Source organism: Betta splendens, chromosome 4 (genome assembly GCF_900634795.4).
Source record: "Betta splendens chromosome 4, fBetSpl5.4, whole genome shotgun sequence".
In the NCBI taxonomy this organism is placed as follows: domain Eukaryota; kingdom Metazoa; phylum Chordata; class Actinopteri; order Anabantiformes; family Osphronemidae; genus Betta; species Betta splendens.
Genome location: NC_040884.2, coordinates 30,322,353 through 30,345,542, shown reverse-complemented (window position 1 = coordinate 30,345,542; position 23,190 = coordinate 30,322,353). Strand labels below are relative to the sequence as shown.

Below are 23,190 nucleotides of genomic sequence, written 5' to 3'. Positions count from 1 at the left end.
GAATTCGAATTAAGAGACTCATTATTTTATGCAGGTTAAATGTCGCATTTTTTTGACAGAACTTTCCTATTTAAACAAAACCACCTCACAGTGTGTTGATCCCAGCAACACTTCTAGACCCCAGATTCAAATCACTTGTTTTCCGCAGTTCCTTCAAAGGCCATCAGTAGACTGCAGTCAGAACAGCAGCTGTCTACACCCACTTCAGGCATGTTATTCAGCATTATTTGTTTCCTATTGTCTGGAAAACATGTACTAAAATGCCAATTTGTTGTTTCTAGATAACCTTTGGCAAGCTCTCCTCATTGCAGTGGGCAGGCAGACGTTATGATACATGTCCACTTTATCGACTGTATCTAAAAATATCAATTTTAAATTTAAATGAAGATATGAAATAATACTATATAAAATACAATGGCTTAAATTATATTATTGTATATATTAAGGTGTCAGTATTCAGTGACACAATATCGGCAGAGTATCAATACAGTTTTGCAATGTGTCGAAACGCTTTATGACGCCTCATCTACGCATCACTATTATCCTGTCTTGTGAGCCAGGGTTCCTTGCCAGTAGTGCTTTGTCCTCCCAGTCCCCTGTGTTTTAGTTTATGTATACGGGAGTGTTTTTGGTTGTTTCGTTCTTATTAAACATTTTGCCAGTCTGCCTGTCCTTTGGTCCTCAACCTTTTTTCAGCACGGTCTGCCATTTTGAGGCAGGCCGCAACAGTACAATCTAGCAAGAATGGACCCGCTCTACGCTCTGCGGCAACTTAGTTGGAACCAACCTCCTCGGAGGCCACTGACACATGGCCAGACTCTCAACGCCCCTCACAAGTTGGTCATGAGTCAAGGAGCCCTACACCCTCTGTTACAGTCTCCAGCCCATCCCTGCCTTTTGTTTTCACACCAACTGGTTAAATCCTTAAATTCCTCTAAGACAAGTTAGTCATATTCACATTCTTCTCTGCAGTTTAACATTGTCAAACTTGTTGTATTTTGTCTCCAGTTTTGAGTTAACCTGTGACATCACCTCCAGTGTTGTCTCCTTGTTGAGTTGTTAAGTTATGGGTTTCTGCTTTTTCTTTCAGGGCATCATAAACCTAAGACTAGCTATTAAATATCTTTCTATAAATGTTTCTAAAGCCTTAATCAAAAGGAAATAAAAAGTGTTTGTTCACACAAATTGTAGAAATTATTTGGACGCAGACATGTTACCTTTTTGGCTCCGGTCAGAGCTGCCTTTATCAGCTTCCTGTAGCAGTACTTGGCATAGCTGCTAATGGCCACTCCTGCAGTAACACATATGAAGGCATTAAGTACTATTACAGCACATCTGATCATTTTGAACGACATATCACATTCATGCAGTGTAACACTAACATCATGCAGTTTTCTGTAGAACTGAACCAAAGCTCATTAAAACACAAACACTTGTGTACTGGAAAGCGAAACCACAGTTTCTCTCATTCCCACTCGCTCTGTTCCAACAGTGATCAGGACAACTTGAAAAACATTTGTTCCACATTATCTTTGAGCCCAGTCTGTAACTGACTGTGCACCTGCAAAGGGAAGGACTGGACAATTGTATTTCTACTGTAGCAGAGACAGCAACACTGGTCTGAAAAAACATGGGTGCTATGTCAAAGCTGGATGTCCCCATGATATCTGAGTGTACTGGTAATTGATTTTAGTAAGTGAATGCGTAATTCACTTATTCACTTGAAGTAATTAGACTTCATTTACTACTTTTAGGTTCCAACATACATTTCAAGTTAATATTGCCAAACAAAATCTAGGCTATTCTTTTCAATTCTAAACATTTTCAAACTGCAAAATCTGGTTGGAGTTGGACATGGACTGAAATCTAAATCTGTCATTGTTGGGAAATGCTGGTCTTATGAATCTTGCTTTGGTTTATTATCCCAGTGAGGTCAGGGTCAGAGTTATGCTTAAACCTTTAGTAGGGCGGGTGTCTACGAAGGCTCCTTCAGGTGATTAGTACTGATGTGATGTGTGGTAGTGTGTCACTCATGGGGAAACGGACACTGGCTATGAAGACATCATTAAGAGTGATGTGTGTGTGTTATCTTACCCTTTGTGTCATTGAGGGGGTCCATGTGTCGGCAGATGTAGCCCTCCAGATAGGTGTGGAATCGAGGCGTTGGGGGAAAGAACGCCAGACAAATGGCCATAAGCTCCCAGCCTCGCTCTAGGCTATCATAGCGGAAGTTCTCTGTGGTTTGACGACACAGCTGAATGTAGAGCTCATCACGAAGACCCTGGTTGCTCCAGCCACGGACAACCACCTGCCAGGTATGTGACAGAAACATCATCAACACCAGTGAAAAAAAATCAGCTGTATTTTATGTCTTTTGTCTACATCCATACAGGTGGAAGTCAGAGGACTACATACTATGGTATGGTGGTGTACTGACTTGTGTTGCAGTACACAGTAACGCTTTTCTGAGTTGTTGTATTTGATGTGTGATGGTCCACAGCTGATTCGGGTTCCACTATAAAGCCATTTACATTTTAGCTTTTATGGCCTTCAAAATTTAAGTTCAGTAAAGAGTGGGTGTTGGATTGTCTAAAGCAGACTTTGACATCAACCTATGCACATTGCTTCCTAAAGGAAATGTGCATGTGCACATTTAAAGTTTTTAGTCTTTTGTGTCCAGGCTTCTATGACTCTGACACATTTGGGTTGTATGCGTGTTTTAAAGCTATGATATGTCAGGGTGTGAAACTGTGACCTCTTGTACCCTTTAGCAGTACTGCACAGAGGAGATGTAAGTAGTCCTGTTTTAGTTTGTCTGTACTATGTATCTAGCTTAACTGGACCAGAGCTGTTCACCTCCAGGGCCACAGAGAGGGGGTCAGCCTTTGACCGACGGTCTCCCATGTAGGTCTGGATGAGCTTGAAGATGTCCACTGCCTCCTTCTTCACGGTGCGGTCTGAGGTCACAATCATGGGCTTCTTGATGGGCTCACTGCTCCAGGCCAGCATGTTTGCAATAGATACCTTTCTTCTAAACAGACCCTGGGAGAGACACAGAGAGGGTTTATGGAGGAAAAGAACCTGGGGCACAAAGCTATTAATCTGTCTTCACACTGACACGCTGTCAAATAAAAATCCAATACTCTGTAGCCAAAACTTTCACGAGTTACTAAAATTTGTCAGTGTGAGTAGAATGAGTCAATGTCTCACAACAGTCTTCAGATGTGCCTTATTGTTATTTAACATGTGAGACTAACGCCACCAAAGCAAACACGCTGGCCACATCCAGACACACTTCTGACCTGTGTGTGTTTGTTGAAGTGCTTGGATGCCCAGTTCTCTATGTCTGTCTCTGACGATGGCTTTCTAAGGGTGAATTCTGGGAAAATGCCGCAGCTGGCACTCGGCATCAGATTCCTGGCATTTCGACTGGCCTCAAAGTGCACACAGGCGCCGAGGTCCTCTGACTAGCAGGTGAAAACACAAGGACACGTCATTCATTGGCTTACACGAGAATTCTATGCTATTGATTGCTCAGACATTCAACATATACATACACATATACACCAGAAATTGACATGAACTCAGAATGTCAGTTCAAGTTAAACTACATATGTGACATTTAGTCTGCCAGGATAGAAACAGGTAGACATCATTTACAGATCTGAAGGGAACCGGTCACTTCAAAACTCCTGAGAATAAAATGTGACTTTGAAGTCAAAACCCCAACTTTATACAGTAATTAATTATAATTAAACAGAACTAAAAATGTTTTGGTCCTTAACCCATCTGATCATGAATCAGGGAAGAGGCAAGTGTTTCCCATCACTGGGTCCAGCCATCACTCAGTGCTACGATTCCTTGCACTGTCCCGGAGTAGGAGACAGAAAAGTGCTAAGAAGGGCGGTTTGCCTGCTTGGCCTAACATCAATGCTTGCATGATGTCAGATGCACAAGCAGATACTGTTCATCATGAATGACCCTTTAATTCTTCTGATCACAGAATGATTTCATTTGTTTTAAAAGAATGTTACCTGGTCAAGAGAAGCCTCCTAGGAAGGAAGGCGTGGTCAAACCTTGAATACATGCAGCAGACATCAACTTTAGGTTTATTATAGAGGCAACATTTTGGGTGGACGATGGTCAGCACAAACCTTCTGATGCATCAGTGGCTTCAGTACATGCCCATACTGTACCTGTGACGGGTGCAGGTAGGGCCCTGGGGAGGCTAGGTTGGTCTGGACAGAGAGGCTCTTCTCTAGCAGGGCTTGGGGGAAGCCAAGGCGATCAAATGTGCTGCGTTTCCACAGGTGGCCGTCGCTCTGCGCCAGCGCCTCGTCCTCACTGAACGCCCTCACTACGGGACCTGGTAGCGGCAGAGGCACTGCCCCATCACTCTCATAGCCATCCTTGGAGCCACTGCCCTGGGTTGCCCCGCCACCCTGCCCTGAGTCCCAACTGCTCCTCTGCTTCATGACCTGCTGAGCCTCCCAGGCCAGCCTGGCCTGGGCCAGCATTGCCTCAGATGCTGTGCCAGACAGCTCCACCTCTGGGCCCCCACAGCGAGCAAGCTCCTGGGGGAGGGACGGTTTTACGGCTCTTACGTTTGCGGTTCCCTCCAGGAGAGAAGACCCCCGGACCACCTGTGGAGGCAGAGGACAGGGAGTGGGTCTGGCTGGATGTCCAGGATATCGAGTCCTCGTAAAGTAATTGCTGGCCTCCCTCTCCACCCTCCCCACTGTAGTCCAACAGTAGGCGAGGGTCCCTGATCAGGGACTGGCTGTGCTGCAAAGTGTACGACCCCCCATACGATCCACCATAGCCCCCTGTCGTGCCATAGCGGAACAGACGATCGGTCGTTTTGAAGCGAGGGCTGGAAGACGACTGCTCCACATAAACCAACTGTTTGACGTATTCTTTGCCAACAGGACTATACTCCAGACTCTGGGCTTTTTCTGGACATTTCTGTTTGGTCAGAACCAGCTGGCCATAAGGAGACTGACCCTGTTTAGGGGACTGATAGAGGGGGGCTGATGACTTGCGTGCAGGGGACTTTCCAGTGCCATAGAAAGATGGTGAATCCGAAAGCTGCATGTCAGTGGGAGGTTCCTCATAGATGGGGGGGGGCTGGTACTCTGAGGGTGGCTCCTCATACAGTGGGGGTTCATAGGCGTAGCGTGGCGAGGGAGGCTGTGAGTCGGCTGATGAGCGCCGATGCGTGCCACTTCCACCTAGCTCAGCTCGCTTAAGGAAGGGAGACTGGCGCCGATCGGCATAGGGAACAGGGGAGCCTTCAGGCTCTAAGGACGGGTTTCCTCCAGAGGAACGCCGATTTCGCGAGATGGTGCCGCCTCCAGACAGTGCATCAGGTGTAGGGGGATCACAGGGAGAGTAACCGTTGCCTTGGTGGGCCAGGAAGCTAGGCTCTCTGTCGGTCACTTTGATCAGCATCCGCTCCTTGGTACCAGTGTTCCACCTGAAAGGAGAAACTCTGGAAGAGAGAGGGGGAGACCAAATTACCAGAGTATTCAGCACCAAAACAACCCAGCAGTGCCCGCCTGTGTCTAATTCATTCATTAATCACAAACAGATAAGGTAACAGCATAGAAAACCAACGAAAGTATGTACGTATGCGCAGACTAACAGAGAAATTACAGTAATTACTGCAGAAAGACAACACCATAAGAAAACCACTGGAACTAAGGAACTAACAGTGTGGAGATTTTTCCACATCAGAATTGATTGTTTAGCCTTTGGTTTGGGATTGGCTGACTGACGGTAAGCGTGCCGCTTCACTTCTGGTGCTGCTACGTGTGTACGGCGTTACTCTCTGTCCTCTTCTAAATATTATATAAATATATATTTATATATTATATTATATATAAATATTATATATATCTGGTAGCAACTGCTAAGACTCGCAAAACAAGCTTGTAATACTCAAGCACCTTTTCTTTTCATTAAACATACTGATAATCTTCACATTTATCTAGTGTTTTATCTCCTAGCGTAGCACCTAGCTTATTTTCCTGCTGTGGCTTCCCCCTGTTCCTCTCCCTCTCGCTCTGTTCGGTGCTCAGTGTTTCTTATCCTATGCTTTTAGGGATGGTAATGGTATCTGTAATAAGTGTACGCTAGTTGTAGGTTTGGAGATGAGGTTGTTAGAGTCTCTGCTTCGCACATAAGAAAACAGGCCAGCTAGCCAGGCCCTTTAGCCGGTGCGGAGCCTTCTAGCTTAGCTGCTACCAGTTCCTCGGCAGGCCTCAGGTGGCTGGATCATTAGTCGGTTACGACCACCGACGCTTCACGTTCACATTTTCCCCACACACCCGCTGAGAAACCCATTGGTGACTCCATAGTCCGAAACGTGGCGTATCCAGCAATCCTAGTTACATGTAAGTGTTTGCCAGTCGACATTGAGTCTTATATTCTGGCATACTTACGCTTATCCTTTGACAAGATCGTAATAAGTTCCGCTAATAGGAAGTTACTAAAGCTAACATTGGGTTGGTGTGTTTGTTTGCCAAAACAATGTCGGACTTAGTTTTCTCTGGACGGTGATTGTGCCATCCATCCCACGTTGGACGGAGCCTCTCTGCTCTCTAGTAACATGGCCATGTTGCTTAGTCTCCTCACGCTGTGCCAACTCAGAGTGGAGTCCAGAACACAGAGTCACAGTCTTACACGCCTCTTTGTATGTTCTCTACAGCGGTCACCCCAAGAGACTGTGTCTGCTCACCGACCACCTAAACCAGGGGTGGGCAAACCTGGTCCTCGAGGGCCGCTGTCCTGCTGGTTTTCCAATTCTCCCTGCACCAGTTACGGCTGATTACCTGGATCAGGTGTGTTCAGTCAATCAGCAGGTGAAAAAGCGAACTGACACACCTGATGGAGGTGATCAGCCGGGAGAGTTGGAAAACCAACAGGGATCTGGCCCTCAAGGACCAGGATTGCCCACCCCTGACCTAAACTATACAAATCACAAACAAATCAAAGAGGAGTGACTTACCAGAATTTAATAAACATTAAAACGATTCCTCTTACAAAACAAAGTAACAGTAAGCTAATAAAGTGTGGTTTATTAAATATCAGATATCTCTCATCTAAATCCTTGTTAATAAATGACTTGATAAGTGACCATCAAATAGATCTGTTCTGTTTCACTGAAACCTGGACCTGAAACCAGCAGGATGAATATGTCTGTTAAAGGTCCATGCACACGCTTTTTTCATGCTCCACATTGCTAAAGAATCGGAGTGTGTCGGAAGCTAAACTGATCGCCACACCCCTTTGAGGAAGCGCATAGCCGTGATCCGCCGCGGGAATCAAACGTCACGGTCCCTGAATCCAACAGCGAAACTAGCTAACTCGTCCTCGTAGTGGAGTTCAACCATATGTTTGATCCAAAATCTGACTCTGAAGTCGAATGGGAGGCTGTTGAAGTGGTTACACTTCGACTGGCGCAAGGTACGTCTAACTGGCAGATTCACGTTTAATTTGATTTATTGATTTATATAATACGCAACTTGATTAGCTGCTAACGCTAATACTAATGGTTGCAAATTAGCAGCCTGAATTAATACAACAGAATATTCATAACACGACTACAGCTTGTTTGGGAGCATAGCTTGATAAACTAATATAAACTCATTTTTACATGTTTTTTATTTCTCGTTCTGCTGCTGTGTGAAAATAATTTTTCTATAATGGGATCTTCAGCTGAAGCTTATATTTTGCCGTATTTGTCTGTAATTAAGTGCCAATGTAGGAACAGTGAATGCCTACAGAGGCATGGTGTGACAGCAACTATTGCTTTAAAGATATTGCATGTGTTTATTACTTTTATTAATAAATTAAAATTTTGATAAATCTTACCTCAAGACGCCTGAACTAGTTGCCAAACCTACTCTCATGTATGGTTGATGATCCAGGACTGGAGCCAGTATGACTGAATGTGTATTCATTACAGAACACATTTAATATACAGTGTATCAGATTTATGCATTGAATAAATCAGTATCTCAGAAATTCATAGAAAAATTTAGAACATTTTACTATTTACAGATTAATCATAATGTACCTGGGAACTCTGGTTTACAAACATAGTTTTGTTTTTAAATATATATTGACCTAATATTTTTTAAATTGCTTTTAGTAAGGTGTATGATATATCAAGTGCTAATATATAACTAATAGAAATGTTGTTATTGTTTTTTTCAGTACTATGTCTGTGTGTATCTCAAGTTGTTGCAGGTATCTAGCCCAGAAGTCCTGTCAGCTGGTGCGTGTTTCCTGAGGGACAAGGCACCTATGTTGGACTTAGACAGCCTGTGAAATACCTAAATTATTGTTTTTTTGGCAATACCTCAATAAAAGCTGAAATATTATAAAACATTTGTCTGTTTTCCCTCATTAGGTATATACATACAAAAATAGTTCAGTGAAACAGCAATAGTCAAAGCCAACTTTATTTTTAACCAAAGCCTCAGCACTATAATGCTGGATAAGTTACCGTCACAGTTCAATTTGCAGACCCCAAAATGAACGGGTAGTATTCATAGTTATGTTGAAAGCATAGTTTCTGGAGTGGAACAGGTATAGTCATGGGCAGTTGGCTGGGGAGATGTGAGGATCTTTTTTGTCTTCACGTGTTGGAAGGCATCGGAAGCAGTGCAGCTGCTGTACAGATGGAGGATGCAGCTGTTTTCCTTGACACCACTCTAGAAGGTATAAAGAATAGAATAGCAGATTAATGAAATGACCAGTATTTCCTATGTATCTCACAACCTTTACAGATCTAAACAATAAATAAAGGTAGTTCAGTTCAGTTCAGATCAGTTTTAATGGTTTGTGGAGCAAATACATTATCAACTTATTTTATAGTGCTGGTTTGTTAAATCTTAGCATGACATTAATGAGCTCCTTTCTGTCAGGTTGCTCAAATTCTGCTCAGAGGGCCGGTGGGACAGGGATGTTTACAAGGTCCTCCATAGAACAACCTGAGTCCAGCAGGACTTTATTGAAGATGGTCTCCATCACATTTTCCACATAATCTGCACCATAACACTAGAGTTACAAATTAACCATCAACAGACTAAAATATCAAAATAAGTTGACCAACTGCATGCAGAGTAAATACATAGACAATAATATAGCTCAGATTATGAATACCACAACTACTGAAATGTGAAATGAAAAATCTCTGTCAAATAAAACTGCATATTGGCCAACAAATGATTATACTGCTGTTAAATGTACATACCTTTGCTCCTAAGGTGAGCACTCTTCTACTCTTCTACAAGGTAGCCGCGTGTCAGTTTGAGAAGCAACTTCCTCGCGTTTCGGTAGCTGGCATGCGTCAGCCTGTATAAAAAAAACATGTCACGTTTACAGCTAAAGTAGCTGACTAGATAAGCAACAACACACGTTAGACTTAGATAGAACTTGCAATAACCCAAAGTCACGGGTCTACTCGGGCTACAACATACACACGACAGGCTCGGTAGTAATTAGAAACACAGCTGACTCTCACAACTTACTAGCGCTAGCCGCTAACGCTGCGCTACCATCGCGCTAGCAGCTACAATGTGAGCTGAGTGAATTACCTCAGTACCATATATCACACGATTTGAACCGGACAAATGTTGGAGAGGCTTGGACTCATACAAATTGTGTATTCAACGGTTCTAGCAATTAGCATTCCTTACACAGGATGGAAGCTACATTATAAACAGTGCAACTTCTGGAGTACATACATCAAATAAGTATCAAGCATGTACTTACGTTTGGGTAAGCAGCAAGTGGGCGCTTCTTCAACCTGAGTGACTTTTTGTCTTTTAAATGGCGGGTGGCAAACACCTGAAAGGTGCATTAGCGCCACCTCCTATGGTAGACTGCGCAGTGAGTGACTTCTTCTTCTTTTGTATGTGACTGGAGTGACTGAAACAAAATGTTTCAGGTACATTTAGGGGTCCAGGTTTGTTTGGGGGGGGGGCAAGCTGGTTCTGTGATTGGTCAAAGCGAATGCAGAAGTATCCAGTCCGCCAAGTTTGAAACGATGGTTCTTGGACCAGATTGGATAAACTCTCAAAAATGTGAAATAAGTAGGGGGCGTACTTCTAACACACCAGGAGTGTCTTAATGTGACCCAGGGAGTCACATAAATGTACCAGGATGTCCAAAAAGTGAATTTTGCATGTGCATAGACCTTTAAAGCTTATAGTTAGAGATGGTTCAGGTAACTGGCAATGATTGTTAGTCACAGGAATCATCTCAGTTAAGCTACAATAGACATAGACTGGTGGGGGACTTAATTTATACACTGAGCTCCTCTGTTTATCATTATTCCATGTTTAACTAACCTTGTCTCTTTCTTTCCAGTAGTTGTGACCCCCTTTCTCCCACTTTGTCCTCACCTACAGGTACAGTATCATCAGACTTAGAGTTTTGTGTCTTTGATGGGCAGCTGAGGATCCAACCATCCTGCCTATATCCAGTCCCTGGTCCAACCATCCTGTCTGTGCTCTATTGTTGTTTGTTGTTGCTGTGCCTTTCTCTCTCTGTCTATCCCCCCACCACAACTGGTCGAGGCAGTTGGCCACCCACATTCAGCCTGGTTCTGCTGGAGGTTTCTTCCTCATTACAGTGAGAGTTTTTCCTCTCCACGGATGCTGTTAAATTGTAATTCTTATAGTTAAAGGCTTGCGGTATGTGAGATTTGTTGGGTTTAGTTGTGTAAGGTCTTAAACCTTACCTTGTAAAGTGTCTTGAGATAACTTTGTTGTGATCTGGCACTATATAAATAAAATTGAATTGAATAGTTTAAATGAGTCGACTCCAATGAGTCACATAAACTATCATGTTCCTAGACGTACAGGTAGAGGTGGAGGAGTAGCAACAACCTAACCTAAACCTTAACCTAAACATAGTTATAACTCATTTGAGAGTCTCACTCTGAGCCTTTCTCAATCAGGCTCAGAACTCTCAGAACCCAGAAGCCAGTTGTGTTTTGCATTGTTTACCGTCCTCCTGCTCCATATTAAGAGTTCTTAACTGAATTCTCTGAATTATTATCTGACTTAGTTCTGAGCACAGATAAAGTTATTATAGTGGGAGACTTTAACATTCATGTGGATGTTGACAGCAACTGTCTCAGCACTGCTTTTAACTTATTATTGGACACTATTGGTTTTACTCAGCAGGTAAATGAACTCACTCATCGTTTTAACCATACCCTCAATCTTGTCCTGACATACTGTATGGGGTTGAAATTGATCATTTATTCGCCCTTTCCAAAAACTCTGTTATCTGACCATTTCCTATTAAATTTTGAATTTACCATAAAAGACCTTGCAGCAGCAACTGGATAGAAATTTTGCTATAGAAGATGTTTATCAGATGATGCTGTTGCCAGACTCAAGCAGATGTTTCCATCATCTTTTGCCTCGCTGTCATGTAGCTACACAGAGGAGAACAGTCACCTTATTAATTATGAACAGGTAGATTGGCTCGTAGATGATGCTACATCTTCTCTGCGTTCAATTTTAGACACAGTGGCTCCTCTGAAGAAGAAGGCAGTGAATCAGAGGAGGTTAGCTCCATGGTATAACTCAGCGATTCGCAGCCTAAAGCACAGGACCCGACAACTAGAAAGGCAGTGGCGTTCCAACAAAATAAATGTAAACTGCATAGCAAGGAGGGACAGTCTAATAAAATATAGAAAAGCACTTTGTGATGCTAGAAAAACATATTATTCTTAATTAATTGAGGAAAACAAAAACAACCCCAGGTTTCTTTTCAGCACTGTAACCAGGCTGACTAAGAGTCATACAGTAGCTGTGTTGAGCCTACAGTGGCAGCGGTTCAAAGTGACTAGGGTTTTTACTGCAGTACTGCCGCGTCGCCACGGTGCAGCGAGTGCGTCGCTGACTAAAGATTTTTAATCCTGCAGCCGGCTGAAAAAAATCAGGACGCTAGTCTCGTTTTAACCACCAGGTGGCGCAGCGTTGATTAGAAGCCTCCAAAGCACTACAGCGTAACTGAGGTCCGACTGTTCATTTCTACATGTAACACACATATATTACACCAGACCTATTTTACTATTAAGTGTCTGTTGTGTGCTAAAACATGGGGAGTGTGAAGGGCAACAACTTGTTGATGGCTTAGTTATTTTCTGTTCACTGCAAAGTTATAATTGTTCTGTGTGGTTTAAAACAGGCAGCGCCACAGCAGCAACACGTTCTTGTTTTTATTCTCCTCAGCTTTTTCGTGTCTTTAAATAGATGGCGTCTCTTAAAAATATGTGCACACCCACCGCTCTAACGTCTGATACAACATATTGGCTTCACATAATTCCGTGATGCGTCGCGGTTTAATTAATATAATTTGAATGCGCAAGTAAAGACGTAGAGCGCAGTCCATCTGCGACTACAGCCGCTTATTTAGGTTTTAAACTTCCACAACTTGTTAATTAAGGTTTTCCAATTGTCGTAGATTTTACGTAAATAACCGTAATAATCATAGGAATTTGTTTTACAGCAGTTGTCGATAGTAATTTTGACAGGACGCCAGAAATCAGCAGATCTACAGCGACGCATTACAGCAACATGTTTGTTCCTACGCGTTTACTCTGTGTCTGCAGAACTGCAGTTTGACTTGTTTTGACTGTGCGTGTCATTGTAACTGAGGCTGAGATCACTTATTCGACCCGTGTACGTTTCAACATTTTCATTTCCCATCCGTCCATCCAGCCACTTTCACGGCGTTTTCGTTTCTCTTTCGATGAGCGGCAAACGGATTTTAATCAAAGCACCGCCTTACACACCAATAAAACAGGCAAAAATATTTGTTTTTTACAAAAAGACATGGAATTGGAGTTAATATGTTTTATTGTTTAGAGACAAACGGAAAACAAAAAGTCGTTCTCTCGTTACCTCTGCTTATAATTTGGTGGAGACATCAATCTCTTACACAAACACGTGACGTGTTTCGGAGTCATGTGTCCAGACAGAGAGTGACCAATACACAAATGTATGGATGTGCAAATGCGGGCTACGAGAGAAACAGGGAGTGGTGCACGAGATGTAGCGAGAATTTGTTTTGACTGTGCGTGTCATTGTAACTGAATGAGTGGCTGATGTGACTTATTCGGCCCGTGTACGTTTCAAAACTTTGATTTCCCATCCGTCTATCTATCCTGAATAAAAGCACCGCATTACAAACCAATAAACCGAACAAAAATATTTTTTAACAAAACACACGGACTTGAATTTAAAGCTGTTTTTTTCGTTTAGAGAAAAACGAAAAACAAAAAACCTCTGCTTTTAATTTTTAATGGAAGCTCATCCGTGGATGGGTCATGGGGCAGCAGTCTTAGCAGAGAGCTCCCGACTGCCGCTCAATGAAACACGAGATCGAATGAAATGTGATGTGTTTCATACTCAGATGACTTGGATCTGAGTTCGACCAAGCTTTTGTTTGTCTCATGTTTGCTCACAGTCGCAAAGGCAAACTTCTCATCCCTCCCCTCCCCCGTAGAGGCGCATAGACATGCTAATGTGTTGCTACTACTCGATCAGCAGGTGAGAAATACTTCAGCTCCAGGACAAAGCTCCGTGGGAGACAGGGCAGCATCGGGCGGCGCGATCAGCTGCAGGTCTAGGACTCATTAATGCAGCAAGTAGTTTGTTTTACATATGTTTACTCTGCAAAAATAAACGTATGTATTTATCGTAGCTTTCTGATCTAAGTTATTTGTAGCACTTCGACATTCGTTTAAAATATGCAGTGCATTTAAAAATGAAAATACTATTATTATTATTTATTACCTTTTTTGTAAACACAGTATTAATTGCACAATTTGGACTGGCGAAGATTTGCGCTTCTTTCATAATAATCACGGATAATCAAGGAAAAAACTGCAGTTCATAGATGTTATTGAGGGACGGTTTGTAAAGATTCAGTGTGTTTTTCAACTGAACTGTCAGCCAAGGTCGTGCATTATCAAATGAATGCGCCTGTCAGCGGGGAAGACATCAACTCTATTCAGTCGCTCTTCAGTCGCTGCTGCCGTCTCCTCCCCAGTTCACACACCTTTACTGGGTTTTCTAAATATACCAGTTCCTACTACAAGGTGTGCCTACGAAGTTAACCAGCTGTTTATTTCGTTATTAATCATTTCACCTGTACCACATAAAGACATTGCAGAGCTACAGCCGTGTTCCTACGAAGTTAACCAGCTGTTTATTTCGTTATTTCCTCTTTAATGTCCGTCTGGTGAATGAAAGGCAAACATTATTTTTATTTACAAAAAAAATTAAAACGTTTACATGTGATTTGTAAATGCTGCACTGAGCTCCTTTGCTTTGACGAGTTTTGTGTCTACATGAAAGCGGGCAGAACAACGTCCGAACCAATGAATACGTTTCCAGATTGACCGGTGATGCCGCACGGGTTGCTCTCAGTTACAGCAGCTGTTTGAAGCAGGGAAAAGCGAGTTAGCTGTCCTTGTCGATGCCTTGACAATGTTTTATCATCGGTTAGATCTCTGAGCCCTGACTTTTATGTCTTCTTTGGATTAAAAAACAAATGTTGAATGTTCTCAAATAATATAATATTGCCGCCCTCCGCGGCTCCCAGTGTTTGTTTTTTTTCATTGAAAACGTGGGTGTTACCGGTGGCAGACCTCTGGTCTAGATCATCCTTATTCATTTTTTTAAATTGTAGTACTGTAACCTTAGTTAGTATTCCTTTTTATTTTTTTATTTTATGTTTGGGAAACGTGACATTTCAGCTACTGTGATTTTATTTGTCATCAACATTAGTTCCTACCTGTCCTTGTTGACGGGGGACAGGAAAAAGGTGATGCACGTTGGGTGAGAGCGGCGTAAAGAAAAAAGTGTACATGCGCCGTACTGTCTTGCCGTGTGGTGCATTAAAGAAGCATTCCACGTAAAGAAAATTGTAGCCCGTACCAACAGCGAGAAATCAGGGTTACAGTAGCTTGTCTGCCACAAATCGAACGCTGCACGCGGGAGGGCGCACCGTTCAGCTTTTTATTTTCGGTTTTAAACTGCCATAATTTGCCATAATTTACTTACGTTCATAACTTCATACTATAACGCGACCAGCGGTTCATGGTCTTGGCGATACATGCACTAAGTAATACAACGTTGTCATCTCGTGATCACATGATGATGATGAGACGCTGTTTTTCCAATAATTAAAATAAAAAAACTGCTTCCACTCAGACTCGAACCCCGGACAAAAAGTTTTATTGCCATGCATGTTAACCACTAGGCTACCAAAGACCTGATCATTGGTTGTTCTACAAGAGCCTATATGACGTAAGCAACTACGGTGTTTTAGGACCAAAAGTGGGAGTCAATCGCCACCTACAGGCCAGAAGGACGTAACACACTCTTCCCGCAGTACAAACCCGGCACTGACGCGGCAGTTTTGAATCCCAAACACGGTGGGGGTAGACACTTTTACCGGCTGCCTCTGTACTGTACTATTCCCCTTAATCTCAGCAGCAATAACTTTACAAACTGCTTCACTAATAAAATTATTACCATTAGAGGAAACATTAGCCTTCCTCCAAATGACAGAAATCACCCTCCAGATTCATCATCCTTAAATTTACCAAGGCCTCTGTCTTACCTAGACAGCTTCTTCCTCATAACTCATGTGAAGTTAACCTCAATAATCAACTCCCCCAAGTTCACATGTCTTTTAGACCCAATCCTAACTAGATTACTTAAAGAGTTAAGGTTAAAGTTTTGGCTTTAATCAGCTCGTCTATATTAAATAAAATCAACCAATCTCTTATAGGCTATGTACCACAGGCTACTGTGGCAAGGTGGCTGTGATCAAACCTTTATTGAAAAACCTTCTCTGGACCCTGGAGAACTAGCCAACTATATTCTTGAAAAAATCCAGTTTTTTCATGTTAATGACAAATCCTCCACATGCACAAGGATTAGTTATGGAGTACCGCAGGGTTCTGTGCTTGGTCCAATTCTGTTCAGTCTATACATGTCTCCTCTATGTGATATTATTAGAAAGCATTCTATAAATTGTCATTGTTATGCAGATGATACTCAGCTGTCTCTGTCTTTGAAGCCAAATGAAACAAATCAACTAGTCAAAATTCAAAGTTGTTTAAAAGACATCAAATCCTGGATGTCCCAAAACTTCCTTCAACTAAATTCAGATAAAACCGAGGTTCTTATTATTGGCTCTAAAAATCAGAGAGAGACACTGCTGAGTCAGATAGTTACTTTGGAAGACATAACATTATCTTCAGATTCTACTGTAAGGAATCTTATATAAACCTCATATAAACACAATTGAATCGAATTGAATTGAATTATCAGATTAACAAAGACAGTGTGTCCAAGGTGAAATGAGACAGACGCAGCTGGGTTAACGTTTTGAGGAGGAAATGTGGCAGCCGCTGCCACAATGCTAGCACAATAATAACAAAATATTAATCAATCGTTTACATTTTCTCAAATTAAAATCAGGGACAATGTTTGCTGGACAAAGCAACGCAGCCCTTTACTCCACCAGGCCCCCCTCCCTCTTTGTTTGGCAGTCTCCAGAAAGAAGAGGCCTGTGCTAAACAACAAGAACCGAGCTAGGAGACGAGAAGTGTGAAATCGATTGCTTCCAAATGTTTCCACACACTGATGCTCAGGACTGCTGCTCAATAGTGGCAGTGTGAAAGTATGTGTGGGTAATGACATGCATATGTGTGTGTGGTAGCGAGAGATGAAGCAGGTTGTTCTGTGCTGGCATCTGTCTCCTCTTGCTTCGTGCTTTCAGCTCTAACCCACTTTTCTTCCCCTTGTCAAAAGCTGGGCCTTCTCACCTGAACCAAACCCTGCACCACTGCCTTTACATGGTTCCCCCTCCAGTTTCTGTTACAGCAGGTGTTACTTTCACTTCCACTCACTGATCATTCACCTACTCCCAGACTAATGAAGCTACTGGATGATGAAGAAGGACGAAAGACTAAACCTGAGCCAAAAACCTTCACTGTTCTGTCTGCATCTAACTAGTCCTGCATACTATAGAAACCATTCAAATATTAAAACATAGTTTAAGGAGATGTGGGCTATTATTTTTCTCATTCATTTGTTTCATAATTTTCAAGTTAAGCTTTTTCCAACTTTTTTTGCCCTATTGAAATGAGTGGAGAAATGTGCAATGTCTTATGGGTAATGCACCCTGACAGTGTGTGAATGAGTTATCCTTGTAAGGATTGATATATGATTTTGTCTTACAAGCTTTTTTACAACATTTACATCAGAGCTGTAGGTTTCAGGTGTTGCAACATTCAGCTTTTAGTTTAGTTGCCACTATTGATTATGTTAATACTATAAAAAAAGTACATAAATTACTTACTAATCCAAAAAAGCCTCTTAACTCTCGCCCTTTTACTCATATAGATATATCCAAGTGTTCCCTTTTGTATCAACCCCTTTCAGCTATTCTTCAAATTGTTAAATTGTTGTTTCTTGAGAAATAAAGTCAAGCATTCAGTATTGTATGCAAATTAGATTGCAATGCATTATGGTTATTAAACTGTGAACAATTGTGGCAGCCTAACCTGGCCTAGCCTGTGTGAAAACGAGTGACCCCTTCCAATGACCCTTCCAAGTTTTGATGTTTTTGCAAGTCCACTTTTGTAAGCTGCAACTTGTGATAATTGCATTTTTACATTGTTTTATGAGAATCTGGCAGTGTTGTACCTTACCAATGTTACATTTTCTGGTGCCTGTTCAGTGTTGTTCTCTTCTTAGATAAAGCATTTCATCTATATATATCTATACCACTGTATTCTCACCAGTGGTCTCATCCACTTTCCAAGCTCGGGTCCTCTACCAGAGGCCAGGGAGCTTGAGGGTTCTGCGTAGTATCCTTGCTGTTCCTAGGACTGCACTTTTCTGGACTGAGATTTCGGATGTTTTTCCAGGGATCTGTTGTAGCCACTCCTCCAGTTTGGGGGTCACAGCCCCCAGTGCTCCAATCACCACAGGTACCACTGTGGCCTTCACCTTCCAAGCCTTCTCCAGTTCTTCTCTGAGCCCTTGGTATTTCTCTAGTTTCTCATGTTCCTTTTTCCTGATGTTGCCATCGCTTGGTATTGCCACATCCACCACTACGGCTTTCCTCTGCTCTTTATCCACCACCACAATGTCTGGTTGGTTCGCCATTACCATTCTGTCAGTCTGGATCTGGAAGTCCCACAGGATCTTGGCTCGCTCGTTCTCTACCACTTTGGGAGGTGTTTCCCACTTTGACCTTGGGGTTTCCAGTCCATACTCTGCGCAGATGTTCCTGTATACTATGCCAGCCACTTGGTTATGGCGTTCCATGTATGCTTTCCCTGCCAGCATCTTACACCCTGCAGTTATGTGCTGGACTGTCTCAGGGGCCTCTTTGCACAGTCTACACCTTGGGTCTTGTCTGGTGTGGTAGATCTGGGCCTCTATGGCTCTGGTGCTCAGGGCCTGCTCCTGTGCAGCCAGGATGAGTGCCTCTGTGCTGTCCTTCAGCCCAGCCCTTTCAAGCCATTGGTAGGATTTGTTGAGATCAGCCACTTCAGTTATGTTCCGGTGGTACATCCCGTGCAAGGGCTTGTCCTCCCATGATGGTCCCTCTTCCAGCATCTCATCCTCTGTTCTCCACTGCCTGAGACATTCACTCAGCACGTTATCTGTCGGGGCCTTATCCTTGATGTACTTATGGATCTTGCATGTTTCATCCCGGATAGTGGCTCTCACGCTCACTAGTCCTCGGCCTCCTTCCTTGCGGCTAGCGTACAGTCTCAGGGTGCTGGATTTGGGGTGGAACCCTCCATGCATGGTGAGGAGCTTTCGTGTCTTAACATCTGTGGTCTGTATCTCTTCCTTTGGCCACCTTATTATTCCTGCAGGGTATCTGATCACTGGCAGAGCGTAGCTGTTTATTGCCCGGGATTTGTTCTTGCCATTGAGCTGGCTTCCTAGGACTTGCCTTACTCGTTGGAGGTATTTGGCTGTTGCCGCATTCCTTGTTGCCTGTTCAAGGTTGCCGTTCGCCTGTGGTATTCCAAGGTACTTGTAATTGTCCTCAATGTCTGCTATTGTTCTTTCTGGGAGTGAGACCTCTTCTGTGTGGATTACCTTGCCTCTCTTTGTCACCATCCTCCCACATTTCTCGAGCCCGAATGACATCCCGATGTCTGAGCTGTAGATCCTGGTGGTGTGGATCAGCGAGTCGATAATGTCTCATTCTTAGCGTACAGCTTGATGTCATCCATGTAGAGGAGGTGACTTATGGTGGCCCCGTTCCGGAGTCGGTATCCATAGCCAGTCTTGTTTATTATTTGGCTGAGGGGGGTGAGACCTATGCAGAACAGCAGTGGGGAAAGTGCATCTCCTTGGTATATGCCACATTTGATGGATACTTGGGCAAGTGGCTTTCCATTGGCTTCAAGGGTGGTTCTCCACAACCTCATCGAGTTTGCAATGAAGGCCCTTAGAGTTCTGTTGATGTTGTACAGCTCCAAGCATTCAGTGATCCATGTGTGTGGCATTGAGTCATAGGCTTTCTTGTAGTCGATCCAGGCTGTGCACAGGTTAGTGTGTCGCACTCTGCAGTCTTGGGCGACTGTTCTGTCAACCAGGAGTTGGAGTTTGGCTCCTCTGGTGTCCTTACCAATGCCCTTCTGTGCTTCGCTCATGGTTTGACCCATGTGCCCAGTTATCTTAGCTGCGATAATGCCTGACATGAGCTTCCATGTTGTGGAGAGACAGGTTATTGGCCGGTAGTTGGATGGGACTGTACCCTTTGAGGGATCTTTCATTATCAGGATCGTTCGCCCTTTGGTTAGCCAAAGGTTATATCAGCATATATATCTGTGGACTGATATATATCTGTGGACTGATAAACAAGGAAATATATATATATATATATATATATATATATATATATATATATATATATATATATATATATATATATATATATATATATATGTTTATGATATATATATATATATATATACACATGCATAATCTGGCTTCGAGCAAAAAGGAGCAAAAAGAGAAGACCAGAGAAGTTGCCATCATCACCACTTTCACAGACAATTAGTAAATGAAGAGAAAATCAACACAAGTTGGGTGGTGTATTCCATAAAAAATAACAGTTTATACTTCTGTTGCTAGCTCTCCTCCCCTAAAAACATTCAAATTGATGACTGGATAATGATGGTTAATGACTGGAAGAATTGCAGTGAAATACTCAAAAGTCATGAGAACAGTCCAGAACATTGGAGGCACATGACATCATGGAAGGAACTGGTCCTAACTAGGTTTGTGGCCATCATTCAGTTACTGAAAGAGCTCAAATCTACTTCAGGACTGTAAAGGGCATAATAGAGATAGAGATAATGGTGCAGATATGAAAGGGAATAGAAAGAGAGTCACAGCCAGACTTCTTGAAATGAATTGAAGAGCTTTATTTTTGCCATGCGGTGCACACAGTAGATCTGATGGTAGCTGATGCGGCAAAAGCTCTGCAGATGCCACTGGATACTTTGGCTACCTGTTAGTGATGTGTCGTTCGTGAACGATTCGTTTAATATAAACGCATCTTTTATATGACTTGGAAGGAGTCATTTTCATTCGTTTGTCACGTGACAGTTGTAGATCAGCTATTGGGCTGTGTGGACTGATAAACAAGGAAATGAATGATGAATGTCTGATATCTGAAGTTCATTTATTTGTCACCTGCCGGACATACATTATTTTTTCATGGAATCTTAATTAATTAGTTTTCTTTGATTCTTGTAGATGTGTGTAGTGTTATTGTGTATATAATGTAAAGTGTGTTAAATGTAAAAATGTAAAAAAATGTAAGCATTTTATGGAACTACGCTCTTAGACAACAATGGCAGGGAAGATGCAGGACACGTTAATGTTAATCACCTTAATGTGGTGTATATTTGCTAGGTTTTCACATGGTTTGAATTGCTTGTGGCATTTTGTGACTATAATTTGTCAGCCTAAACAAATCATGTTGACTTCAGTATATAGCTTTTGAAATCCGTGACCATTTTTACAACTTCCACAGCACTCCTGCTGTAAATGAACGAAATGAACGATTGACTCGAAATGATTAGTTCACTTTACTGTTCGTGAGTTAGAAATCCGAGTCAGTTAAAAGAATCAAACTTCCCATCTCTACTACCTGCAGAAGCTTTTCACACTGTTGTCTGCCTCCACTCAGATGGTTCATTTGAAAAAACATTTTGACATAAACCTGAAATCCTGGTCAGATACTAGGTGGCAAAGTCGAATCAACAGCGTAAAGGCTGAGATAGATACTAGGCTGCAAAATTCAGAGATGCACTTTTGGATGTGAGAGACCATAGATCTGATGATAAAAATTGAGGCACAGTCTTTAGCTAAAGAGATAGCATGATGCAGTCTCTCTGTCTGTAGTGTAATATGACTTGCTTTAATAAGGTTGCTGGACAGGTATCATTTGATGATACCATAGATACCTTTGCCAGTTGTGTGCAATTTTAAATGTAATCTATCAAGAAAAAAAGCTGTGTTTGCAGTCAGTGGGACTGACTTATAAAAACGGAACACAAAGGTTGCAGAGCTCTATTATATTACACTGTTTTGTATTGTTTGTACACCTTATTATTATTCTTCATGTCGTTGAAGCTTTGTTGTGGAAGTTTTTTAGGACCTAGGTGCTAGGGTGCCAAAATGGTTAGTGCTGGCCCCATCATCTCCTGGCCTCAAGCCTTCCTCATTCCCCACGGTTAATGTTTTCCATCCATCCATTTTCTACCCCTAATTCCTTACGCGGGGTCGCCGGAGCCGAACCCAGCCCAGCCCCAATCTACGGGCAAAAGGCAGGGTACACCCTGAACAGGTCGCCAGTCCATCACAGGGCAACTAACTAACTAACTAACTAACTAACTAACTAACTAACTAACTCACTCACTCACTCACTCACTCACTCACTCACTCACTCACTCACTCACTCACTCACTCACGGGAAATCTAGAGTGACCAATGAAACTATATACTATATATAATATTGTATTGTAATGATATTGTTCTTTTAGCGTATTTTCCTAAATTTTAAACTTCAAAGCTTAAAAACCTGTTCTGCACTGTTGGACACTTAAAACTAAGATTAGGTTGATTTGATGGCTCTCTTCAACAGTGCTTTGTTAAAACATTTAGACTAAAGACTCATCAGACAGCATTTTACCTGTCTGCCTCCTCTCTGCTGCCCTGCTTTTCAGACAGCTCCTGGTCAAGTGAGGAAGATGTGCTTCCATCTCGGCTGACCCCACTGTTGCGCCCTGGGCTGTTGTCGGCTGACACCCTCTCTCCTCCTCCACTTGCAGGTCGGGGATTGGGGACATCGGTATGCTGCTTCAGGGTCTGCAGTTTTGCCAGTGGTATGATGTCGCAGCCCTGAGGGCGGTGCCACACTGTGCGCTGGGTGGAGGCGTTGTAGTAGTAGAAGCGTGAGGTGTTGGGGTCAAAGAGTTCCCACCACTGGTTGTCACCAGTTCGCTTAATGCGAACACCCTGCGGTGGGTCCCACACACACTCGCCCGTCAGCAGGTTGGCATACATTCGCTCCCGTGTGCGAGGCTCAATGATCTCCACCCACTCCAACCTGCAGGAAAACAGGGAGCTTTGATTAAGCTGGTCAAGTCATGATAAAATGCAAAGAAATATAAGTCATGATAAAATGCAAAGAAATATATATAATAGATTGTTTTACCGCAAACCAAACCAACTTCAATTAAAAGAAAAACTTCAATCAGGTTTTAACCTGTACTAAAGTATTGTATTTTGAACAATTAAATATTCTTAAAGAACAAACAAAACAGCTACTTTATAAATTCATCACAATGTCATTAGCATCTAGAACGTGAACAGATAACGACTGGAAAAAGATTTGTGCTTAGCAACAATTACCTAGAACCTAAATATAATCTGAGCTCGACACAGTGTGATGGAAATGACAACTAACAACAGTATAAACAGTGAACTATGGTGTCAAATTCTAAATTTAATATTATTAAAATAATAAATTTTAACAAATAAATAAGAATATAAATAATAATAATATCTAATAAAAACCGCTAAGAATAATTTAATA

The 23,190-nt window shown here is 42.4% G+C and overlaps 1 protein-coding gene across 1 annotated transcript in view; it reads right to left on the bottom strand.

Moving 5' to 3' along the window:
* The window catches only part of arhgap39 (Rho GTPase activating protein 39), a 48,477-nt gene that overhangs the window by 6,074 nt on the left and 19,213 nt on the right, over positions 1-23,190 (bottom strand). Inside the window, 7 exon segments of the mRNA XM_029145974.3 lie at positions 1,218-1,291; positions 2,095-2,308; positions 2,857-3,042; positions 3,303-3,467; positions 4,197-4,592; positions 4,594-5,491; positions 22,285-22,701. Coding sequence (XP_029001807.1) covers positions 1,218-1,291; positions 2,095-2,308; positions 2,857-3,042; positions 3,303-3,467; positions 4,197-4,592; positions 4,594-5,491; positions 22,285-22,701 — 2,350 coding nt within the window.